Raw genomic sequence first — 20,202 nt, forward strand, 5'->3', positions numbered from 1 at the left:
ATGCTAGAGTGAAATCACATCCTACAGTAACATCGATTGGGCCAGGTAATTAAGCAGGCCTGTATGGCAGTCACTGGAAAAGCCAACTTCTATCTTAGGACACCTACAAGGCTGCCTTTTCACTGATACAAAACTAGATTTGAAATTAAACCCATGGATTTATCAATTTCAATCTTGTATGATGCGCTCCTGTTAATCATGAGTATACAGTACATGGCAATAAAAAAGGTCTTAGATACCAATGTGACACAGCCTTTCCCAACTGTGTAAATGCCAGGTTTGCTGATACACTGTAATTCACGGCTAGCATTAACAGTTATTTCATAGGAAACACTCTACATTTTCATCATTAAAACAGCCCCAAGGGAACTGGCATTCAGAAGCAGACAGCTTTATAACACTAGTTTCTAGGGCAGACAAAGAGGCTTCACCCCATTCAGGGCTTCCTCCAAAAAATGCAAGCAACAATGTAAATTCTGTAACAGAGTTGTACTGTACACCTTTTCAAATGGGCAATGGAAGCACTCCACAACTAAGTGAGCTTATAGAGGCAGCCTGCACTATTTTAAAACATCTCCTCTGGGCCCTGGACTAGACTTTCCAAGTGGGTGACATTGCTGGAAAGAAGCCCTCAGCATCCACATCTTCGAGGGAGATGCTGGCTGGCAAAGCCAGCCAACATCCTGAACGGCAGAACTTAGATTCGCTAACACCCATTTTTTTTCTCCCACCCAGCTTATTGTTTACCTCCCATCCCTCTCCTTAATTGACCCACAATTTGAAAGCAAGACTTCATGGGTGCAAGGAGAATTAAGTTCAAAACCCAGCTCCTGGAAAACAAAGCCATGTTTGGAAAGATCACTTTAATTAGGAATACTAAATCTGGCCAAATGCCTTCTATCTGTTCCATGAAGGGAATTTGCCAATTTATTTTAGTTTATTGCAATGCGATTGGAGATATTTTGGCATGGAAATCCACGACTCTCTTCCTACTTAAACTGACAGCCAGATTGTAGACTGCTATATTTCTATCCAATAATATGTATAATACAATAATACAGAGGTTTAATAGGGGAAATGCTGCAGGATCCAGAGAATAAGATAGGTGAGATATTTCAGCCCTGGCTATAGTCTGTTGAAAAAGGATCAGGAGATGACAAAGATGTGGGCAAAGTTCCACACGTCTCCTCTTCAGGGCTAGCAGTAATGGTCATATTTATTAACAGGAAGGGAAGAAATTTGGAGTGAAGGTTTTTATAGTTCAAAACAAGATCTGGGAAAAGTAGTCAGCACTGTAGAAATGAAGCAACAACACACACAACCAGTATTTCCTGAAACTCCCAATAAAATGCAAAAAAATCCTTTATGGAATGGTCACCCACCAAGTACAGGGATCAGGTGAATTCATTCTGAGAGCAATTCATCTATCAGCTCGAAGCACTCATTCAAAAAAGCAATTTTTACGACTGAAAATAATGTACAAGGAGACTATTTGTCCCAAAACAGGATTTTTAACAATAATCTTTACCTATCCCTTTCCCTATCTATGCATCCAATTTCATTCTGAATGCATAAAACATTCCTAGTGGCCTTGCAAAAAGCATTCTGGGAACATCTTTAAAAGACAGAAGCTTTTCTGAAAAATAGCATAATCAAAACTAACATATGCACTGACACAACAATAAAAAAAATTTCATCTGGAAAATAGCTGTGTAGGGACTGCAGAAAAAGGCGAGGATGGCCCAAGGTTCAAGTCCCCTCAGCACAAAGGACCAGCTTTCGACGGGAAGAACTATGAAAATAAAGGATGTGCTTTTGGTAAGACTCTGGCTGCTAAGATGCACATACTTTCCACAACATCAAAGCAATTCTCCCCACTTTTTCTAGACTAAAGTTTATTGTGCTTCACTGGAGAGCTCATTTCTAAAGGCTCGCCCTGCAGTCCACGAAGCTTAGGCACACTCATTCCCTTCAGTGTTCAGCGCTCAGTTTTAGCCTGGAATCCCATTTCCAGCATTAAATGCAATGCTCGTGTGTGCCCAACCAAGTCAGAGAAAGACACCAAAGGAAAATCACAGCGATGTTGTTTAGGCTCAGACTAAGGATGTGATCAACAGAGAGACTGGCCATTTCATAGACAAGAAACTACTTAAAAAGCTTCATTTTTCATTCTTATATATACATCTATCTACACAAACTCTATGTATGTATGTTACATTATTAAGCTAACATGCCTAATTCAAGGCAAAAGGTAGCTTCGCAAAAGGGGAAGTCAAAAATTGTAAAAGTTTCAGCTCAAACTGCTGCTTCTTAGCTTTGCTTCTGCACCTCAGCATGGTCATGCAGCGTTTTATAGGGTTTTATAGACACATATTCATGAAAGCTGCCTCCCTTTTCAGTTTCCCCCCACCAAAAATGTGCATGAAGAACAAAATACAATTCTATTCCTGCAACTCAGCATTTCTCAAACTCGACAACTTTAAGATGTGTGATTTCAACTTGCCAAATTCCCCAGTGGCTGGCTGGGGATTTCTGGGTGTTGAAATCCACACATATCTTAAAAGTTGTCGCGTTTGAGAAACACTGCTACAACTGAAGATCAGCCCAGTCCTTAAGTCCTTTTTACAGCTACCGCTTTACAAACTCCCTTTTCAGCATTTCAGAAAGCCTCCAAAAAGAGGCCACAATTATAGGCAAGACATGGAAACGTTTGTCAAGCTTGGGAGTATCCTTTTTCGTCTTTATATATATATATATATATATATACATATACATATACATATACATATACATATATATATATACATACATACACACACACACACACACACACACACACACACGATTAAGCCAAACTAGACAACTGCTGTACAAAAAGGCTCAATGCAATTGGGACAGTGTTTAGCGCACTGAAATGTAACAAAAGGTTCTTTCCTCTCCTCCACAAAAATATTGTTCTTAAAGAAGTTTGTTTATTTGCATAACCAAAGAGAAGTTGACTAAGCACTGATAAGACATCAGCCACATTGTGATTTCTAGCAAAGAAAAAACCCTACTTTGGATCCAGGCTGCGTCACGAAATTTCACCCTGATTAAAAAAAATAAGGCCACGTGTTGCAAGAGCTACAACTGAAAACTGACTTACACACCTAGGTCCAAGGCTCAGCTATCAACCAAAGCAAAACAATCAAACAAAGTACTGGCCTTTAGCGGATCCCACTGGGAAATGTTACATTCAGCTGCCTCTGTTACACTGAGTTGTGAACAGTTCCTTTTCTAAATTGCTGAGCTGACTGTAATTTTTGTTATAAATACACAGATGAGTCCCTATATAACAATCATAACTAGATCCTGTTGTGGCTCCCACTTCTGTAAACATTTGGCAATACGTTACACACACACACACACACACACACACTTACATATATGTACAGGAAATACATACATGGATTGCTTCTAGCAAACTAATGTGCAAAACATGGCCGCCTCCCATGGAGGACCAGTGATGAGGTATAATTGTATCTGTGTGTGAGTTACCCGTAAGTTAGTTCAGACCTGCTGATCAGGGCTCTAGGTAGCCACAATACCTGCCCTGAATTGGCCTGGATCAGTGCTTTACCCCCACCCTCCCACTGGCCGAGCAGCATCAGATGGGGGAAAGCAGCATCACATCATGGTGCAATTGCGCTGTTCACCATAGGAATTGTCCACACGATCGATTTCTTCAATGACCTTTGTGAAGACCCCTTGAGTCATCTGCAGGGAAGAAAGATGGTGCCGGAGTCACTCCAAGAGAAAAAGTTTACAACTGTCTTTAAAAAGCAGCAGAGAACATATTTATTTGTATCCCCCCTTTGTTGTTTTTACCAATAACTCACAAGCCACAAACATATCCAACATACCTCCCTCCTCCTGTTTTTCCCATAACCATCACCACCACCCTGTGAGGTGAGTTGGGCTGAGTGTGTGTGACTGGCCCAAAGTCACCCAACCGGCTTTATGGCTAAGGCAGGACTAGAACTCACCCATCTCCCGTTTTCTAGCCTGCTGTCTTAACCACAATACTCATAACATTACTGACCCCTTGTCACGTTGACTGGTATTCTATTGGAGCTCTGCTATTTTGGTGGGTAGACTAGGTTTCCCTCCTATTTTAAGGAGACAACAGAGGGCAATCCCACTCCTTTCTCCATTAGAGGGCGTTAGTTTTGTTCCCGTGTTTGCCTTTGATTGGTGAAATAATGACTAAGAAATATAAAAACAGAACAAGGTTATCTGGTTATATTTAGATGTTGGGACAAAGAAGAATTTAGCTACTCTTTTCTTCAAGGTGGAACTTCACCCATGCACTGAACCTGCGAAAAACCCTTAGTCTGTTGCCGAGAGCACAATGGATTTACACAGGCATTTGAAGTGGCATTTTTATGGCTTTTACATCTTATTCTCCACTCCCCTTTAATTTAGGTGAAATCAGAGTCTTACCTGGTTTTCTTTTGCTGAGGATTCCAAGAACACTGCACCCCACGAATCGGCAAGTTTCCGGCCTTCATCCGTCTTTACCTGACGACTAAAAATAAAGGAGTAATTAAAAAACAAAAACAAACCTCACCAACACTATCACATTATTTATTTTTCAAACTTGTATGGTGCCCATCTCGCCAAAGTCAACTCCATAACTTTTATGGACATATATATTATAACCACAATAGCAGTAGTTATAATCTGGTATATTTTATATATATGCTATGTAGGAAATTTTCATGTGTACAATAACTGTCCCTTTATTCTCGTAGATTTCTTTTGCACTTTACGAATTTTTTTCTTGCTTGTTTTCTTCTCTATATGTATCTTGTACTTATGTTAACATCCATGTCCCTCGGCATATAGTCATGCCAGCCACGGGACTGCAGAAATGAGGACTGCCCCCTAGAGTGGGACATGGCTGGGCAGGGGAAAACTTTTTAGTTACCTGATATTGTTCGTTAAAATTTAATTAAAATGTATTTTTTAAAAAGAATCACAACGTAAAGATCATAATGTATCAACATTACTGCAGGACTTTCCTACACTATTTTCTATTCAGCATAAGAGAGTTTGCAAACATCCAAATCCTATTCCTTTGCTCGATGCTAATTTTCAGAAACCTTACATCCATAAGAATTGAGTTAAAAAACAATGCAGAGATAATGATTGCAATTTATGGTACATAAGAAGCCACTGAGAGTTAAATACAATAATAGACTGTTGACAGAGGCCTTAAAGTTTAACTTTGCTATTGGTTCACCTGTTAACCAGTTTGTTTTTATACATAGTAGATAGATGACAGGTCAAACTGGTTGCAAATAAATGTAGAAGTCTGTACATTTTGGGTCTGATTCCGAAGAGTGGGGGAAGGAAACTAGAATTGTTGCAATATATTTATCAGTATTCAATCAGGATGAATAATATGAGTGTTTCTGCCTTTTGCAATTTTAATGCACATTTTTCCTTTTCTTTTTAATATTTTGTCTATTTTCATTTTGTTTTTGTAAAAAATATATATCTTTTTTTAGTTTGTATTTTACCTTAACTCTCTGAATAAAATAAAAACAAAATAAAAAAACAATGCACCTGATTTTTTTTCTCTAGAGACAAGATTTGATGTAGATAAACATTTCAGAAACACATGGTCCTATTCCTAGAGCAAGATCCATAAGAGTTTATAATTATTTACAAAAAAGGGACTAATTAAGATGAAATTCTTCTTTGGAATGACAGGAATGTGGATGTAGCCATTGGTACATACAAGGTGCTATTCATAAAAGCAGAGAGAAAACTTTCCTGCCCAGGCCTCTCAGTAGAAAAAAAAAGTATGTAAAAACTAATGTGAGAAAAGGTTTTCAGGATTATAAGAAAATCAAAGAACATTCTTTGAAGGCAGTGACAACTTTTATTATAAGCCTGCTTTAAGAAATTATGGTGAGGGAATGGAAAATGGAAGCCGGTTTAGGAATAAGTAAAAAAACTCCACCCACTCCCACATGTTGCAAATGTTTTGCAAATGTGCTCCAAAACTTCCAAAATTCTTCCATCCAGAAAATTTGTCTGATTCTAGAATTCAGACACCTTTAGAAAGAAAAATGACTCAGATTACAGCCAACACTTCAAAGACATTGAAGCCATCTCTCTTCTTATTCCTGAGCTATAATTTATTAAGCAACAGACAAAAGTTCTTACCTTTCTAATGACAGATCAGCTTTATTGCCAACAAGCACTACAGGCATCCTGCCAAACGAAGGAGGAAGAGCATTTCTAAAAGTTGCTTCTTGTATGCCAGAGAAGTCATCCCACTCCACTCACAACTTCCATAGTTGTATCTATGGGGTCGCTTGTTAATTTCATGCAACAATTCTGCATATGGCTAGGACAGTTCTGAATTTTTGGTTGCAGGTATACCTTTCCTTGCACGGTGTTGCAGCTGAAGGTACAGGTAGTCCTCGGCTTATTACCACATTTGGGACCAAAATTTCTGTTGCTAACCAAGGCAGTTAAGTGAGTTGCGCCAGATTTTGTGACTTTTTTTTGCCAGAGTTGTTAAATGAATCACTCCAGTTGTTAAATTAATCACACAGTCATTAAGCAAATCCACCTCCTCCCTCCCCCCAACCCAATTGAGTATGCTTGTCAGAAACAGATTAAGAAAGTCACAAATGGGGATCACAGGAACCCAGGACATTGCAACTATTTTAAACATATATGCAGGCTGCCAAGTGCCCAAATTCTGATCATGTGGGGATGCTGCAACAGGTGTGAGGGCAGATTGTAAGTCACTTGTTTCAGTCTTGTTGTAACATCTAAACTGTCGCTAAATGAATGACTAAGTTGAGGACAATCTGCATTTTCCAATAAATCCTTGCCTATATCTTAAATGAAAATATTTTAAAGAATGCACCCAATTATAAGCTTTAATCATTTTACATGTTCTACTGCCCTTACTCCTTGGTGCAAGTTTTAAGACGTCTAGACTTTAGTTCCCAGAATTCCCCAGCTAGCAGGCCGGCTGAGAAATTCTGGGAGTTGAAGTCCACACACAATTTGCACAGGTTCTGAAACACTAGAGAGAAATGCAGTCTGAACATGCTGACGAATCCAGTTCTGCATTGGTATCATTACATTCTAGGCAAAACCTTTGTTTTATATAAACCCCAAAAGTGTCATCATTTAGGTGTGACATATTGCACTAATGTTGTTCAGTCTGGAATCTATTTCTGGGAGAGAATCTGGAGTAAACAAGTTAATATTTCCAGATGTTAATACAGATGTGACAAGCCACTGAACCCTTCCCTAGCCCAGCCTTTCAGACAAAGGTTCCCTAGTAACATGCTTGAACATCTTGCCTTAGATGTAAGTAGCTCCTGATCTGCCATGTTAATGTTTACCTTGTCTTCCCTCTGCTTTCATATAACTTGCTGTGCAGGGACTTCACCACCTGAAAACTGGCAGAGGCAAAAAAGAAGTTTAGAAGAGCTACTTACATCTTTAGTGTGTGTCATGGATTGCTAGAAAACGTTTTAAAATATTATCCCCAAAATGCCCCTTATAGATAGGAATCCATTAACCAGAAAAATATAGTGTGAATCTGAATGCTTTAGATTAGAAGATAACAACAAAAAGGTATATGAACACAGTATTCTAATTAGATAAGCCTGGGACTTAGCTTGGAATAATAGCTTTATTTGTCTCTCTAAGAGTCCAAATTTTAATCATCTATGGGGATGCTGCAACGGTCATATAAGAGTGAAAAACGGTCCTAAGTCACCTTTTTCAGTGCCACTGTAATGTCGAACAATCGCTAAGCGAATGGTTATAACTCAAAGACTAACTGTATTAAGGGAAGGACTTCTTTGTTTCAAGACCCTTACAGAATCCAGGCAATTCCCATGTTTTTATCAGGACCTCATTGTCCAACTGCCTTGTACCATAATCAGGCTCTATCTGTGCCCCCTTACCTTCTGAGAGATGTGACAGAATAGACCAGCACATAGCCATGGATGCCAATGATAAACGAGTGAGGCAAGATAGTGTATTCATCCTGGACAAAACACAGAAGAAAAGGAATCCCCAATCCCTGTTAGGAACCGGGCCACACAAACTATAGGTCCGTGGTGCCAAACCGATGGCACGCGTGCCACAGATGGCACGCGGAGCCCTCTCTGTGGGCACGCATACCGTTTCCCCAGTCCTAGGCCTTCAGCTGGGTTTTATAAAACCTTTTCACTTTAGGCCTCTGCCGCCATGTGCAAAAAAAAAAAAAAAAAGGTTCAATCAATCTTATCGATTTCAACTTCTTGCAGGGAAAAAAAAGAACTCTCAAAGTTGGAATTGATTGATTGAACTTTTTAGTCCCACCCAGTCTGACTTTACCACCGCAGCCACGCCCACCCAACGGGCCACTCCCACCCAATGGGCCAAACCCACCCAACGGGCCACACCCACCCGGCACCCGACGACACATAAGTGGGTTTTGGGTTGCAGTTTGGGCACTCAGTCTCTAAAAGGCTCGCCATCACTGCTATAGGTGAATGGTGGGCAAGCAAGCGAAACCAAAACCATACCCCCCCCAGTCCACGGAAAAATTGTCTTCCATGAAACCAGTCTCTGGTGCCAAAAAGTTGGGAGCCGCTGCTCCATGAGATTGCTGAAAGACACCAACTAGGTGGAATTTTTAATTCAGGAACAGATCATTTCTAATGCCAAGTGCCTAGTGGATACTGAAATTCTGAGGTGGTTGCTTGACACCCAAGGGACACTAGCAGAATTAAGACTGATGAATCCCAAAGAGACATCATCCCCCCAAACTGCAGCTGCTAGGCCAGCAGCATTAAGATGCAAGCTGTCTCTCTCTTATGACAGGTGATGAGCAAGAAAGGCCACACTCCCATTTGTACGTGAAATGATGAAAAAAAACACCTTACCTGTCCCGCAGTGTCCACAAGCTGCAAGTGAAATTCATCCTTTCCCACCATCAACATTTTGTTGTAAGCTTAAAACAAAAGGGAAGGAAGAAAGTAGATGATAGGGATGTTACTTGGGCCTCTCTGAACCCTTCCTAAAATTCAGCAACTTCCTGAACTTCTCTGCATTTGAGTCATTTTGATTCTGCTGCCGCCTCATTTTTTCCTTGGGCCAGACCCAGCTTTGGCCTAGAACTACAGGTAGTCCTCAACTTATGACCGGTTGTTTAGCAATCTATGGGATCCTTGGTGCGCTCCGAGCTTGGCAGTTTTCTCGCAGGTGTTTCAATGCCAAACTGGGTAATATCATCAATGCTAGAAGGGAGAGGAGTTTGTTCTTATTTTTGTATACTAGCAGTTTGCCCTGTCAGTGTTGATGGGTCTGTCCATGTTAGTTCCTCGATTGACAATCATTTGAAGTTACGATGGCCTCAAAAGGGATGCTTTACAGTCTGTGAAGCACTTCTCACTGTCATAAAATGTTATGCTATTCTACTTATAGTCACATGACCGCATTTCAGGCACTTCAGTTCACATTTATGACCGAATGCCATCCATAATCATGTAATTATCATTTACAATCTTCTCTGCCAGTTTCCCCAAAAAGTCATTGGGGAAGCCAGCAGAGGAGGTTGTAAGCTGCTGCCAGCTGCTGAGAGAACTCCTGTCTGGGAGTTGGATGAAAGAAATTCCAGGATGGCAACTGACATTCTTAAATAAATGAAGATCTCAGTTCGCAGAAGGGGTTCTCTTCCATGCATGAAGGAAAGATGAACTCCTCCCTTAGGGTACAGAAATGGGACTTAAGACCACACTTTTCACCCCATTACACCTGGGAGGCCTCATACAATTACAAGCCCAAGCAATGTGTGTCAACTGGAAGAGCTTTCCAAATAATTGCAAGAATGGCGCCCACTTGCAGAATAACACAAGATGGCTTCTGGAGGAGGGCTGTGCCTAGCATCAGCTGGGTGTGCGTGTCAGCAGCTACAGAACACAAATGTAAGTGGAGCAATTTATACACATTGCTGGACCCTGTAGCCTGCCAAGGCCCCTTGCCTGTGGCCCCTTTACACATACTACCGTGTTTCCCCGAAAGTAAGACCTGGTCTTACTTTCTTTGGGCTCTGAAGTAAGCACTAGGATTTACTTTCGGGGAGGGCTTACTTTTTGCTGGTAGGCTGTGACCACGTGGGGGTGGGGCTTGTGCATGGGGTGAAGCAACACAGCAGCGAGAGCGTGGTGGCGCACCAGGTACGGTACCAGGATGGGCACATGCCCTTTCTCTGCCAGGCCAGCCCCTGGGTGCCCGTGCTGGGCGGCAGCAGGAAGGGTGCCGAGGTGATAGTTTGGGGAGGGAGGGTGGTGAAGCAGGCAGGCATCCTGCCATCAGCACCCATGCCTTTCCTTACCTGATTCCCAGCCCCATGCCGTTTCTCCTTCGCAATCCGCCGCCAGCGCATGCAGGGAAACAAATGAAGTTGGGGGGGAGAAGTCAATCAATTCCACCTTCACGCGATCTTTTTTTTTTTTTTTTTTTGCAAGAAGTTGGAATGGATTGATTGAACTTTTCCCCCCGCTAACTTCTTTAGTTTCCTTTCAGGTAAGGAAAGGCATGGGTGCTGACAGTAGGACACCTGCCCACTTCACCACTCTCCATCCCCAAGCCTCCAGCGCTCCACCTGCCACTTTGGTGCCCTTCCCGCCACCGCCCAACACAGCCACCCATGGCTGCGCTCGGAGCCTCCAGGAGCTGTAGAGATCTCTGTGCGTCCTTTCTGCGGTGCGGTTTTTGGCGCCCCATCTGGCAAACAGCATTTGCCTCACTGTTTTTGGCAGCGCTTTGGGGGGATGATCTATCCCATTTGCAGCATGGCCGCCATCCAATTGCCGCGCCATCTCTCAGGAGGGCAGCATCAGTTGCCAATGCAGTGGCAAGGAAGATGGAAGGCAATCCTGCCAACCAGATCAGCCTGGCAGGGGTCGGATGAGAAACCGAGTGGCACAAAAAGCAGCGCTGAGCCTCCAGGAGCTGCAGGGATCCGGATGCGCCCTTTGGAGACCTCCTGCAATGCGAAGCCTCTCCCTGTAAGCAATCCGGCTCACAGGAGGCTCATCCCGCATGTGTGGCAGAGCTGGAGGAAGGGGACGGGCCACGCCTCCCATGACGGCCAACCTGACCCCGGGTGAGCAGGATTGGGGAGCTGCAAGGAGCCTGGCCTAAGGTTTCCTGAAGCTGATGGGAACTGTGACCCGCCGCAGCTGAACAATTTAACCGAGCTGCAAAATTGAACTCACAACAGCGGCACCAGCAGCAGGTAAGGCGGGTGGAAGCACACAATCCAGCCTGCCAAAAAAAGTATGGTGGGACGGAGTGGGTGGGGTTAAGGAGAGCTTACATTTGGGGGTAGGCTTATATTAGCCCAAACCCGCAAAAGTAAACTAGGTCTTATTTTATGGCTAGGTCGTATTTTCGGGGAAACACGGTAGTGCAGGGGTCCCCAACCTGAGACCCATCGCCCACTACCAGGCCATGACCTATTTGCAACTGGGCCACGTGAGTGGTGGGCTGGTGTGTGCACGCACACACCTGCCCAGCACACAAAACCACCCCCTCTTTCCCCCCCTCCCCCTCGCACCTAGCTGCCAACCCAGAGAGGCTGAGTAACACTGTACTAGGGGACCCTATAGTCAGCCAAGGTCTCCCAGCCCATGGAAACCTTCTGTACCCCAGTGAGCTTGTAAGCCTCCTGCTCCACAGCAGTTTAGCACAAATTGTTGAACCCTGCAGCTGGCTGACTCTTCCAGGGCAGGGAACAGGCTGGGGTCACCAGGGCCTTCTCCAGCCCTTGAGGCACCCCTGTCCTCCACATTATGACCATAGCTGGGAGAGTTGTGATTGCAGTTGAGTGAAATGGTCATGTGGATGTCTCACTTAATGAACACTTCACTCATTGAGATTCCAATCCCAATTTTGGTCATAAGTTGAGGATTACCTGTAGGCTAGACATATTTCTTCTTTCCCAAGATCTCCACTCATTCTGTTTCCTACAAGCAATATCAGACCGGGGTATGCTAGCAGCACCTTCTTCCAATGAGGCCCATTGGAAGGAAATCCCTCATCCAATAGAGGCACGCAAAAGACTGCAAATACTGTAAATAATTAGGTAGATGATAGATGAGGAGAGAGAGAGAGAGAGAGAGAGAGAGAGAGAGAATGAATTTTGCTAATATCTTTTGTTGCTTCACCCGCCAAAGCAATTGTGTTGTGGTTTTTTGTTTGCAAAAGATGGTAGAAATCAGCTAGCTTTAATTGTAGTTGATGTTTCCAAAGCTGGCGAGGCAATTACAACAAATCTTCAGCAGAAACAACATGCCCACTTGTCAGCTGTAAAGATTTATATCGGCAAGAAAGAAGGTCCACATACTGTGGTGACACACTGAAACGATGGGACAATTGTCTAGCACACAGGTAGGCAACCTCGGCTCTTTTATGACTCATGGACTTCAACTCCCAGAATTCCTGAATCAGCTGACTCAGGAATTCTGGGAGTTGAAGTCCATGAGTCATAAAAGAGCCAAGGTTGCCTACCCCTGGTCTAGCACCTGCAGAGGATGTCCCACTGCATTAAAAATAAGGGGGCTTGAGTGTCATAACCCAGGGTTTGGAGGAGCTACTGTGATCCAACTGGTGTTGTAAACTAAGGTGTAAACTTATTGTTTATAGGAAGCAGAGGAACAAAATCACAATGTGGGCCTCTGCTCAGTGCAGAGGCAGCTAACAGGATGAAAGAATGCTTTTACTACATCCCCGATGACTTGTAGAAAATGTTCCATTTATGAGATAATATTGGGCAAATGTATACATATGTAGATTCTTTTAACAATTCATTGCTATATTAGCCGTGCTCCAGTAAATGATTTCATTAGTTAAACCTTCCCCTCCCCATGCGTGATCCTTGCCTTAAGCCTCCAGAAACTAACTTAACTATTTCAGAGGACAGAACAACAGATTTATAAGCAAACCTGCCTTCCAACCACCTAAATTTGTTCTTTGAATAAAATGGGCGGGAAGGGCAACCCCCAACAAAAACAGGAAAGGACTGGTGTGTAGGGGAAAAGGTTTGTGGCAAAGCAGGAAATGAGTGCAGAGGTACTACTGAATCTCTCTTAATCAAAAGAAAACAAATGCTCAGAGACGTTTCAGTTTTTACGCTCTGCCCCGACTTATTTTTTCTTCTGATTTTAGTAAAATTTGAGAAATAGCAGATATGTTCTGTACTGAGATATAACCATGTACCTTTCTAGTCTCAGCAAGCAAATTGGTTCATAGTTAAAAGTGTGTTCAAGTCAACATCTATGCAATTTTCTGTTCCGATTCTGCTCAAAATTGTTTTGATCCGGCAGGAAGAGAGAATGTTCTTCTTTCCTATGTACTGGACTCTTTAAGAATTTAAACATCTGGAGGATGTCCGCAATTGTTTTTACTGGGCATTATTACAGATACTACTGTTGTGGACACGAAGTTGATGTTGAATTTAATTACGGCAGCGAGACTTTTAGTAGCGCAATATTGGAAGAAGGAAGAACTGCCGACTATAGAAGAATGGACTTTGAAAGTCTCCAATCTGGCGGAAATGGCAAAGATCTCAGCGTACTTGAAAGACCAATCGCAACAGAGATATATTGTGGAGTGGCAAAGATGGATTGATGACATCCAGAATAAATATGGGACTAAAAAGTTTCACCTAGCATTTGAATAAGTATTGATGTGATATATAAATTACTTGTAGTTATTTTAATAAGAGTTAAAGTGCGATAGAATTTAATATTTTATTGTTGTTTGCATATGGTAGATTATGATTGTTTGTATTTTTATACCCTGTATTTAGCTCTGGGAAGTTGGGGAGGGGGGGAGGGGGAGGGGAGGGAAGAGTTGGGGAGGTTTGGGGAGAGGGGAGGGGGTTGGGAGGGGTTTTGTCTTTTAAAAAATGTACTGTAAAACTTTTCAATAAAAAAAAAAGAATTTAAACATCTGGAGGATGCAGGGGGGGGGGGCTTGGTGGAAGAATAAAAAGGACAGAACTTGTCCTATTTCTCAGTGATCACTACCAGACTGTCCCCAACAGATTAAGAGAACGCATTCCGTTTTCATGCACATGAAAGATTAACTAGTTTTTATCTCTCCTTTGAAGACATCCTACTTGAGCATGCATTGGCTGCCCTAGGCCACTGAGTTCACTCTGCTTACTTCCAGGTTAATGGATACAGGCCCAGGTAAATAATTCCTGCTCAATGAAATAATGTCTGAATGACTAGACGAATGCTGCCCTCCCTTTACACATCCCATCACAGTCTTCCCCAAGTTTCCTTTCCTTTCCGCCACCTGGAAGTCTGGAATCTGTACTCCCAACACATCTGGGAGGCACCCAGTTATGGAAAGTTAATTTAATAGTATAAATGACAATTTCCAATTGCAGGAATAGTCATGGAATACGATAACAGTTGTAATTACAGTATTATCTGGCATTCTGAGACGGTTGGGTATTCTTAACGGAGATTGGAAAGACCAAAAAAAAAAAAGCATTCCCATAATACTTACAACACTCTAAACATGTTCTTTGCATTAGCTGCATCAAAACATCTTGTGGTTTGCAGAACCTGCAGCTCTGGAAATTTCTATCATGTGAATATGTAAACTTTTACCTGTCAATTGCAAGGTAGAGCAGGAAAATTCCCTGCAATCAATAGAAGGAAGATTTGGTATGAATGGGTAGAGGTATAAGTGGCTACAGATCCCGGTTCTGAAAAGCCTGGATATATGTAGCATATATAGCTGGAATATAAATTTTGTGTAAGACATAAACAGAATCCTATTGAATCTTGGCTTTCATTTATGAAGAACAGGTGCTGGCAGACACAGCTATACCTCTGCCAATGCACATGTTAAGTGTGATGGAATCATTTACTGGGAGAAAAAATCTCAAGGATTGGTTTTATCTGGAGATGGCAATTGCAGGTTGACAAGGAAAGGAAGATGTGCATTTCTCCCTGTTAACCCTTTGGGGATCAGGGTCATCTTCCTTTCAGAGCAAACACAATGTTAACATGAATATCCTTTTTTATACTTGCCAATACAGCTTTCCTTGGCATGGAATCGAGATTACGTAAACCAACTTTATCAAGCCTTTCCTCTCCCTAATATATATTTATTCCAAGTAAGGAAGAGAGAGAGATACATATAATAAAAGGACAGCAACAGCATACTTACTGCTTTCCACAGTGGGTTCATAGCATTCGAGAAATTCCCCATCAATGAACTGGTGAGCAAGAGATGTCTTACCTGAAGAGGAAAGATGGCAAAAAAGAAAAGTACTGCTGTGGAGATTTATTGGTGATGTAGAATACAATTTAAAGCAGCAGAAAACATTCATATTATCCTGATCATAGCAATGAAAACTGTCCTGTTCAGCGTAACAGGATAAAACCGCAATTATTAAGATTAACATACCCCAAAGGGAGAATTAAATAAAAAAATTGTTTACATTCCATACAAGATTTGAGGGTCTGCCACAAACAGGATTTATAAAAAAATCTCTACCAGAAGCATGTTCTCTCTGCACCCTACAGCTTTTGAATTTCATGACTTTCTGGTCTCATTGTTTCAAATCAGAATTACGAAGGAGCGAGGACAGGAATAAACACAATTTTAACTATTAAATGATACAAACTGCCTGCATCTGATAAAATGGGCTCCAAGAGGGTTGAACTAGTGACTGATCTGGAATTACTGCCAGTATCTGAGTGACAGTAGACTTCTGATTACCATTGTTTAAACCAGGGGTGTCAAACTGCTGGCCCACGGGCTGGATGCATCATGCCAAAACCACGCCCACCCCATTCCTGGCAATGGGAAAAAAGTTTCGATACGTGACGTGACATCGCAAGTTTGACACCCGTGGTTTAAACTAATATGATTCCTTCTCTCAGGCCTACATTATACTACTAGAATACAATACTTTGGACAACTAATAGCAGACCTGCAGCCAAACCTCTGGGTTTTTCTCATTTCTGATACTCTAAATTTAAAGCTTCCCATTGTTTATCTTATTAAACATGCACACCACCCATTTCCCAATGATTCTGATATCTCCCAATGATAACTGATAACACCCTCCCCTCTAAATTTCTCTTGGGAAACACTGAACTGTCCTGTCATATCATGAATTATCTTTGGAATTTCCATTTTAGAAGATTTAACATCAAAATAAATACGAAGATATGTTGAAGAGTTTTGAGATATACTTGGCTACATTTTCAATACTGATTGCTCCTTGGTAATAGATAAGTACCATACTCTACAGTGCTGCATACCAGTATTGTATCTGAATATACACAAGTAGTCTGTGCTCTCTCTTTCTCTGGAAAATTAGTTTTGGACACACCATACTTGAATACAGGTAGATCAGGTTTATGTAGCATGCTAAATCCAAATCCCAGGTTAATAAATACAACTGCTGAATTCACTATATGGTATTATTAGATTTTTATCAGGCATTTATTCCTTTATAAGTAACCCAAAGCAACAAACATTCCTAATATTCCTTCCTTCTCCTATTGTCCCCACAACAATCCTGTGAGGTGGGTTGAATTGAGAGAATATGGCTGGCCCAAATTACGCAGCCAAGCTTTCGTGCCTAAATTCAACCTCCTGGTTTCTCTTACCACAATAGTCTAGTTCACACAAGGCCACAGCTAGGATCTGATATTAAACCACAGACTACTTAAAAATCCACTAAACAAAATAGCCCAGACAATTAATGTTCTACCTAAATAAGGGTATAATGGTGGAGATCCAAGGTCTGTTCATGAATTGTCATGAACCAGGATTTTTTTTTAAAAAAAACACATTAGCAACAAAGAACACGTGTATACATAATTCATAAGTCTCCAGGCTATATTTATAGTTAAGGATGAGGAAGAAAGCCAATCCCAATATTACTTCCTCAGTGCCACTCTAGTGTGCAAGAACAAGCCCTTCAGTGCTTTGGATTTGATTTAGAGGTCTGCAGAAGCCATAGGAGCATGAACTTATTTGTGACTCATTAAAGCAGCCCTATCTGTTTGGACAGCCACTAAGGGAATGTTTCCAGGAAAGGAGAGTGGAGACTTTTCTACTCCCACTCATTCCAATGCCCCTCTTCCCAGTCAGATCGGAAGCACTCCATACTCCTAACAGCTGATCCTAGTTTTGCTATCCATGGCTGTAATTTAGCCAACAGTTTACAGCTGTAGATACCAAGAGACGTTAGAAGAATACAAGTATATTTTGCAAAGCTTAGTCACACTTAGCCAAGGAACTGTTTAGGAAGATTCATAACAACTGATTTTAGAATGTTATTCTTGGCATCCTATTTCTCTACCATATTAAGCTACTTGGCTCAGATGTACATCTTAGTGTGGAGCATGTGCAAAATACAAAGAAATCACAGTATTCAATTTCTGGCTAACCATACCAAGCTTAGTATTTATATTATAAGCTTTCTTTTAGGATATCAGTACATCACTTTAGAATAGATCTTTACACTCTACAGCAAGCTAGGATGCTGTATTGTTGCATTTTTTTCAGATGCAGTGAAGATTAACGAGGTGCCTAAAATTTGAGAATAAGTATAGTAATGTTATTGTAAGTTAAAAAGAATTGACATTTCAAATATCTGTTCAGGATTATTTGAACCCAGATATTGTCTTGCAGACTGATCTTATTTCACAGGGCTATTTTAGGGGGGGGGCACGCTGTGTTCCTGTAGGAAAGATGACATAGAAATACAATAGTTGATGTATCCTGATTCCACGAATCTCTGCTTATATACATTAGCAAAAACAGTCCTAATGACAGCATCACTCAGAAAGATATGGGCCAATGAACAATTAGATCAGTTTGTAACTCAAATTCTTAGTCCAAATGTGAAGTGTTTTCTTTTGCAATAACTCACAACAAGAGTTCTGGTATATCTCAATCCCCATTCTGATCTGTTCAAACAAGGCACAGATGGTTGATTAATCAACCAAGTGTACACATTACAGCTCAATATACACATCACTTTTCAACAGGGTCTATAACATATACACATCCATTAGGTGCAGGAGGGGCAAAAAATCTCTCATTTTTTTCAAACACCTTTTCATACAGAGGTACCCAGATGAATCTTTCACATAATTACTTAAAAAGACAAAAAAAAAGGCTGTTGCAAATTTAATCCAAGGAAACAAACGATTTCACTGTCCAGGCACCCGTGAATAACCTCTGCCCTCTGCTGATTTCCTCCCACGGCATATGGATTAATAGAAAACATAGCCCGGGTGACTCCTTGCATTTCTCTTCAGGGGATGAGGAGATCAGATGGGTTGGGAATTGGGTAGGCACAAATAGCTCCCTGAGGACAAACTAGTAAAGGTCAGGAAATAGCTGCCCACTACTTACAAGTTTTGCCTACTCATGTGCTACTAATGCTAAACCTTGGCCCGATGAGCAGAAAATCTATCTCCAGAGACTGCTTAAAAATAAGTTGTTCACTAATAAGAGCAGCACTGGATGCAAGCATGTGCATTGTTCAGACAGATTCCTCCCAATTAATTCCATTCCCTCCCCCAAAGTCTTCATCTGAGGGTTTCTCCAAGAATGCAAAGCAAGGCAAAGGGTGGCTTTGTCAGGAACCTTTTGCACTTCTCCCCTGTTTTTTTTCATCAGGCAATTTCCCACCTTTTAACCACTGATCTGCACAACCACCTTGTGAAGGCAGCAGAGAGATAAATGATCTACAAAGTTCAAGCCCAGGAAGCTCAAAGACAGGAAATCCACGAAGCAATGGGGCATAGCCGCCCTAAACCTAGACCACTCTAAAAGTCAAAGGGTATTATTTCATCAAACGAGCTCTATTGCCTACTTGACCGGATCTTTCCAGGAATACTTTCCAATGTAATTCCGGGCAATTTAGAAGAGCCAAGTATCAGGGCTTTTACCCGCTTTAGGCTGCAAAACTCCGGACCACCTGGTAAAAGCAAAGAGCGCACGCCCTATTGTTGCGGCCAAAATATGGATGCTCTAATATCAATAGTACTCTTTTATGACTCCTAGCAACCGGACCCTCTTTGCAGCTGAACACTACGTTTAAGACCGCTCCAAAGTCACCGCATCCGGATCCGTGGTCCGAGGGTTGCCACGGGGCTTAGCATCTTCTGCGACTTCGCCCGCAGCAACCGCTTGCTCTTTCACGCCCTGCCACCGCCCAGCAACCGGGGCAACCGAGGTGGGAATCTCCCTGGCGCGTTCTGGCGCTCGCTCGCTCGCTCGCCCGCCCGCCTCCCCTCCCGTCGCTCGCCTGCCAACTCCCGCCGCTCCCGCCCTCTCCGCCAGGCAACACACCCGCCAGCCCCTAGACGCCTGGCGGGTCGCCTTCCAGACTCGGTCCGCTCAGGACCGGCGCAAACCCGCCGCCCCGCCCTCGGTTCCCCTTTCCGCTGCTCTCCTCCCCGCCGTCGCTGCTTCGGCACGTGTCCAGCCCGCCCGGCTCCCTTTCCCACAACGCTCACTTTGTTCCCCGCCGAACTTCCAACTCCCGCCCACGCCCGGCTCGCTCGCCGGAGAGTAGCCGCCCGGCACCTCTTGCCACGTGGTGCCTCCCGCGGACGGCCCCCTCCGCTTCCCTCCGACCCCGGGCAAAGCGCCACTCACCGACGGAGCGGTATCCCAGGATCACGACCTTTCGGTAGCGCACGAACGGCATTGCCCAGCAGCGGCTCCCAGGCCAACCGAGCGCGGGGGGGGGGGGGAGAGAGGGAGAAGGTTACTAGTAAGGGGGGAGGAGAGGAAAGGCTGGGCTACCGCAAGGCGGGCGGGCCGAGCGATAAAGAGCCCGCCCGAGTAGAGCCGGGGACGCCGCAACTACAAACGCCCACGTGACCAAAACACTGGCCTAGAGCCGCCGCTTCTGATTGGCCCGGGGCGGAGAGGCGCCTGCGCCCTGCCGACTTCGCCCTTCCATTCATGAAAAGTACGAGCGCCTTAGAATGGAGCGCGTGGCTTCCAAACAAACAACTGAGCGTAAGCGCGCGCCCGGCCGCCCTTTTATTTTGCTTCTCGGGGGTGGGGGGGGGAGGGAAAGGCTTCGGGGGGGGGGGTTGGCTTCGCTGAGCTGGGATCCTCGCG

The 20,202-nt window shown here is 43.1% G+C and overlaps 1 protein-coding gene across 1 annotated transcript; it reads right to left on the bottom strand.

Annotated features, from left to right (window-relative positions):
- Nucleotides 1–3,464: 3,464 nt before the first annotated feature.
- RHEBL1 (RHEB like 1) lies at nt 3,465–19,780 on the bottom strand (the record flags this gene model as incomplete). Its single annotated transcript, XM_083352077.1, has 8 exons — nt 3,465–3,756; nt 4,483–4,567; nt 6,217–6,264; nt 7,419–7,475; nt 7,989–8,071; nt 8,955–9,022; nt 15,265–15,336; nt 19,729–19,780. 8 exons carry the CDS (start codon nt 19,778–19,780, stop codon nt 3,667–3,669), a joined length of 555 nt encoding a protein of 184 aa, XP_083208203.1. The 3' UTR covers nt 3,465–3,666.
- Between the last annotated feature and the right edge of the window lie 422 nt (nt 19,781–20,202).

The sequence above is a fragment of the Vipera ursinii genome, assembly GCF_947247035.1.
Source record: "Vipera ursinii genome assembly, chromosome: 2".
Lineage (NCBI taxonomy): Eukaryota > Metazoa > Chordata > Lepidosauria > Squamata > Viperidae > Vipera > Vipera ursinii.